The sequence below is a fragment of the Sapajus apella genome, unplaced genomic scaffold (assembly GCF_009761245.1).
Source record: "Sapajus apella isolate SASKATOON/1434 unplaced genomic scaffold, GSC_monkey_1.0 scaffold1221, whole genome shotgun sequence".
Taxonomy (NCBI): domain Eukaryota; kingdom Metazoa; phylum Chordata; class Mammalia; order Primates; family Cebidae; genus Sapajus; species Sapajus apella.
The window spans coordinates 12531-18081 of record NW_022438147.1 but is presented as its reverse complement, the minus strand read 5'-3'; the positions used below and the strand labels follow the sequence as shown (position 1 = coordinate 18081).

At 56.0% G+C, this 5551-nt stretch overlaps 1 protein-coding gene across 1 annotated transcript; it reads left to right on the top strand.

Moving 5' to 3' along the window:
• The first annotated feature begins 6 nt into the window (after window positions 1-6).
• LOC116546681 (myosin-7) lies at window positions 7-2898 on the top strand. The gene is made up of 6 exons (XM_032272868.1): window positions 7-43; window positions 169-294; window positions 409-684; window positions 1574-1669; window positions 1772-1906; window positions 2778-2898. The coding sequence occupies exons 2-6, from the start codon at window positions 199-201 to the stop codon at window positions 2793-2795; spliced, it is 621 nt and encodes a 206-aa protein (XP_032128759.1). The 5' UTR covers window positions 7-43; window positions 169-198; the 3' UTR covers window positions 2796-2898.
• Window positions 2899-5551: the final 2653 nt, after the last annotated feature.

The following is a 5551-nucleotide window of genomic DNA, read 5'->3' as shown; positions in this document are numbered from 1 at the left end:
GCTGATTGAGACCAGCGAGCGGGTGCAGCTGCTGCATTCCCAGGTGAATGGCTCCCTGCTCATTCCTGAAGGGAGCACAGGCTGGGGCTCAGCAGACAAGGCTTGGGAGCTCCGCACAGATAGATACTCAATGCTTTTCCTGCTTTGCCTACCCCTCCCCCAACCCAGAACACCAGCCTCATCAACCAGAAGAAGAAGATGGACGCTGACCTGTCCCAGCTCCAGACAGAAGTGGAGGAAGCGGTGCAGGAGTGCAGGAATGCTGAGGAGAAGGCTAAGAAGGCCATCACGGATGTGAGTCCTGCCCCCCCACCATCTACCCAATTCACACCAGTGTCTCTCCCTGGGTTGGGCAGTGAGTGTGTGAGGACTTGACCAGACCGTGTGCCACCTCTCTCCTGCACACAGGCCGCCATGATGGCAGAGGAGCTGAAGAAGGAACAGGACACCAGCGCCCACCTGGAGCGCATGAAGAAGAACATGGAGCAGACCATTAAGGACCTGCAGCACCGGCTGGACGAGGCCGAGCAGATCGCGCTCAAGGGCGGCAAGAAGCAGCTGCAGAAGCTGGAGGCGCGGGTGCGGGAGTTGGAGAATGAGCTGGAGGCGGAGCAGAAGCGCAACGCGGAGTCAGTGAAGGGCATGAGGAAGAGCGAGCGGCGCATCAAGGAGCTCACCTACCAGGTGCGGCGGTCAGTGGCTTCAGGCAGGGCCCTGGCACCTTGGCCTGAAGCCACAGTAACAACCAGCTAAGGGGAATGAAGAGTTTGCTCTTAGCCTCTTCCAAGGCAAGGGTGGGAATGCAGCCTCTGTTTCACTCTGCCTAGTCCTGCCCCACCTGAATGTCCCCTAGCTCAGAAGTCAGTCTCTGCACCTCCTGGCCTGGGAGCTTCATCTCAAACACCCACCCTCAGCCCATCCCCAGGGGACATACACAGAGCTCCAGACAAAGCTCACCCAGCACAGCTCACCAGAAAGCAAATATGTAGCCAGGGTCACCCCCAAAAGACCAGAAATACACCAATCCCATGCAAACAAGCATCCAAACTTTTCTGTTACCCAGGGCAGTGTAGACTCTAGCTTTCCAAGGTGTTTTCTAGAATCAGACTCTGAATTAGAATTTGTTTCTTTTCCAATCCAGGATGTCACCATCCCTCTAAGCACACTTGGTCCTTAACCTAGATTAAGTCAGTGTCATCTGCATTGCAGCCCAGGAAATTCCATCACACTCACAGCCCCAGAGTCCCTCCCAGCATGTGCTGAGGTCCAGAGCAGGGGAGTTTATCCTCCATGGGGTCCCCAGACCCTGAAAAACCTGCTCCCTGGAGCACTGCACACACACAATTTTGTGCATAATTTCAGGAGTCCCATCAGCAATTTGGACTCTTTCCTGGTGCAAATCATTTAAAATATTTACACATATTTGGTAAGAAATTATAAGGAGAGTTCAAGTGTTTAGTGAGGATCAGAAAGTAGAATTGGGTCAGGATATCAGCTGAAGTAGGGAGGGTGGAGGGGATGCTACCTCCTGTGACTATGCCATCTTCACCCTTGCCTACCCTCTGGCCCCCAGACGGAGGAGGACAGGAAAAACCTGCTGCGGCTGCAGGACCTGGTAGACAAGCTGCAGCTAAAGGTCAAGGCCTACAAGCGCCAGGCCGAGGAGGCGGTGAGTGACCCTGCTGGGGACCAGGCATAGGAGAGCTCATCCCCCAATCCGGGAGTCTGAGAACCCAGGCCCCCTCTCACCTCATGCTCCCACCTCCCACAGGAGGAGCAGGCCAACACCAACCTGTCCAAGTTCCGCAAGGTGCAGCACGAGCTGGATGAGGCAGAGGAGCGGGCAGACATTGCCGAGTCCCAGGTCAACAAGCTGCGGGCCAAGAGCCGCGACATTGGCGCCAAGGTGGGTCCCTCCCCTGGGCTTTGCTAGTCACCCGCACAGCAGGCACACCAGACAGAGCACCCTCAAATCAGGGATGCTTCCTTTTCATTTATCCCGCACAACTGAACCACACAGACACAGAAGCCAAGGTAATTCAGTTCTCTGATTTCTAGGGTTCTTCCAGCTCTAACTTTTTTTCTTTTGAGACGGAGTCTCACTCTGACACCCAGGCTGGAGTGCAGTGGTGCAGTCTCAGCTCAGTGCAAACTCCACTTCCCGGGTTCTCCTGCCTCAGCCTCCCAAGTAGCTGGAATTACAGGCATGCACCACCGTGCCTAGCTAATTTTTATATTTTAGTAGAGATGCGGTTTCACCATGTTGGCCAGGCTGGTCTTGAACTCCTGACCTTGTGATTCACCCACCTCACCCTCCCAAAGTACTGGGATTACAGGTGTAAGCCACCACACCCAGCTCAGCTCTAACTTTCAGTGGTTCTGGGAATTCCAGTCCTAGGGTGGTCTGCAACCCTAGAAGACCCTGATTTATATACAACCAGTATATCCCAGTTTCCTCCCAACTGCTGGTTTCCAGTTCCCTTCCACCTAATTTTGTCCTGCAACCTTGTAACTCAAACCTAAAATGAGCGTCCCAGAGAACCCCCTTGTTCTCACCTAGGCAACTTACCTCTGGCCAACCCCAGACCCCTGCCCTCTAGAACTTGCCCCGTGCACATCAAGCCCTGGAAACACACCTGCTGCTGCCACAGGGGCTTCCACCAGCCCACACAGCAGGCCTCCCACCATCAGACCCCTCTCACCTTTCTTTCCCGTGCCCTGTCCCTGCCCAATACCACCTCTCCAAGGTCTGATTGGACTTTGTTTCCTTTCAAAAGGGCTTGAATGAGGAGTAGCTTTGCCACATCTTGATCTGCTCAGCCCTGGGGGTGCTGGCGAAGCCTGTGTAACAGCTCCTTGGGAGGAAGCAGAATAAAGCAATTTTCCCTGAAGCCGAGATCCTGACTCCAGACTCTTCTTCACTGCCCGGCAGCCCTGGGGACCTGGGGGTGGGGTCCGGGCTAGGGGAGGTAGAAATGCAGGCATGTGGTGGGGGTGGGGGGTGGTGCAGATTCAAAGGCCTGGCCTAGGAAGGCCCTCCTGGAGCTGCACTGAAACGCTTTTACTTCCGCCAAACCAGCCAAATGCAGCAGAGGCGACACCTCTCCTCCCAGCCCTCTCCTTGGCCCAGCAGCCCTCAGGATTAAGGGAAATTTGGGGAGATGCCTAAAGTTCACCTAGAGCACCCTGAGCCCATCTACTGTGGACCTGCACCCCAGCTCCCATCAACCCTCCCCCCCCCACCATCATGGATGCCGCCCGGGGCTACGCATAGAGTGGCGGTTCCGGGTATGGGTGCTGGCCAGTGCCATTTCTGAGCCCACGGGAGTGTGAATCACTGGCCAGGTGAGCCAATGGCTGCCTAAGTGCCAGTCCTGCACGAGTTTTTCAGAGTACACAAGGACTCACAGCTGTAGCCCATATCCCCTTCCAGATAGAGCCACGACCCTCTCCAGCCACCACCAGAGGCCAGTGTGCTCCCTCCCCACCACAGGTGGGAGAAACACACCCTCAGCCCACCCGCCCATCCTGCTCAGCTCCTCCCAGGCCAAGCCCCCTTCGCCCAGAATGCTCCCTTTTTCCCACTCATTTCTTCCAATTGTAATTCCCATCACCAAGCCCTTCGTCCTCTAGGATTGCAGGAAGATGGGGTTCTTCTGGCCCATTTATGGGAAGCCATCTGGAGGGGAGGCAGACAGATTGAGGGGCTGGGGAAGGTTATGTGTGAGCAGGATTCTGGGGAGAGGGAGGGAAAGGATGGCTCCCCGGAGGGCTGGGAGGTGGAAGGAGCACGTCTCCTCCAACTAAACAAATTCATCCCCCTTGGAGATCCTGACATGGCTGAGTTGCTTAGGTGGGCCTGGGACTGTGGGCCACAGAGGGCAGGGGCTTAGCAGGCAGTGAGGCTGTGGGCCCCACTGGGAACCTGAGAAGCCATGGTTCAGCCCTGGACTAGATCTCCCCCAACCCACCAACACACCACTCAGAGCCCACTCCTGCTCTGTCCCCGGCTCTGAGCTGTGAATGCGGCAGCCAGAGCAAGGACCTGTGCCGGGGAGGAAAACCAGTACCGGAGAAGAGCAGGTGACAGCAGAGGAGAGACAGGGTGGGGGAGAGAAGGAAAGACCTGAGGGGGTGGCAGCAAAGAGATTGAGCAACCAGGGGACAAGGCAGCCAGCGGAAACAGAGACAAGGAAAACAGGTGCAGGAAATGAGGAGGCACCAGAAAGATCCGCAGGCACCGCCACCTTTCTCCTCTTAGCCACCTCCATTGTCCCTCCCTAGACCAACCCAGACAGAGCACCCTCAAACCACGGACACTTCCTTCTCACTTATCCCACACAATTGAACCAAGGAAATTCAGTTCTCTGTGATTTCTAGGATTCTTCCAGCTCTAACTTTTTTTTTTTTTTTGGGACGGAGTCTCAGGCTGGAGTGCAGTGGTGAGATCTCAGCTTGGACCGAGATCCCTAGGGCCATTCCTCTGGTTAGGAACAGACTTGGACAGCAATAAAGAGATAAGTAGAAACAAAGGAGAGGACCCTTGAAAAGGGAGCTATGCCAAGAGAGCCAGGGCAACTAAGCCACCAGAGCCAGAGAGACTGTGAGAGATATGGATCCCACGAGAATGGCCAGGGGCTGGACGCAGACAGCAGCAGAGCTGGGAGAGAACTGAGAGCTGAGCCAGGGAGAAGGAGGGTGCTGAGGGGAATGGGGAGAGAGGAAAGGACAGGGAGTCTTGCAGGGAGAAGCTTGAAGAGCTGAGGGTGGTGCTCCCAAGTGAAGGAAAGAATCCGGGGTCATTTGCAGATGAAAGGAGAGTCAGGATCACCAAGGCACAAGGAGATTGGAGAGGAGGAGGAAAAGCCTGGAGCAAGATGTGGAGGCCCAGAGTGAGAAGAGCCAGGCTCAGAGAAGGCAGAGCCTCACGTTACACCCTGAGCCTGGCAGAGACATGGGCCAGGGAGAATCAGAGGCAGGCCCCACTCTGAGATTGGGAAGCAGGCAAAGGGAATGAAGGTGAAACATAGCGACAGAAGCAATGGGGAGCCAGGCAGAAAAAAGGCAAACTGTGCCAGAGAGGTCAGCCCTGCCTCCTCGGCACCCTCACCTGTGGCCGAAGCCTCCATCCTTGCCCATATACTCCAGGACTCCCAGCAGAATGAGGAGCTGTGCGCAAGGCAGCTGAGGGACGACTGAGAGTAGTATGTGAGAGCCAGAGAGAGAAGGAGCCTGGGGAAGGAAGAGGAGGGCAGAGCAGAGCAGACAGGGACAGGGCCTGGGGCTGAGTGAACATCTTCCTTCCTCCTCCTTCCATAGGACTGGGAGACTGCCCCCCATCCCCACCTCCACTCCCCCCTGCCCTGCCACCACCACCTATACCAAGTGTCATCTGCTTAGAGCACAGGGTTCCCTGAGGACAAAGCCTGGTCTTTGTCACCTGGACCTGACCCAGACTGACCTGGCGTCCTCAGCTCCTTATCATGTCGCCAGAGCTATGGGAACCAAGTAGTGACGCACTGCTATGGGCTAACCCCCCGGCTTGCATTCT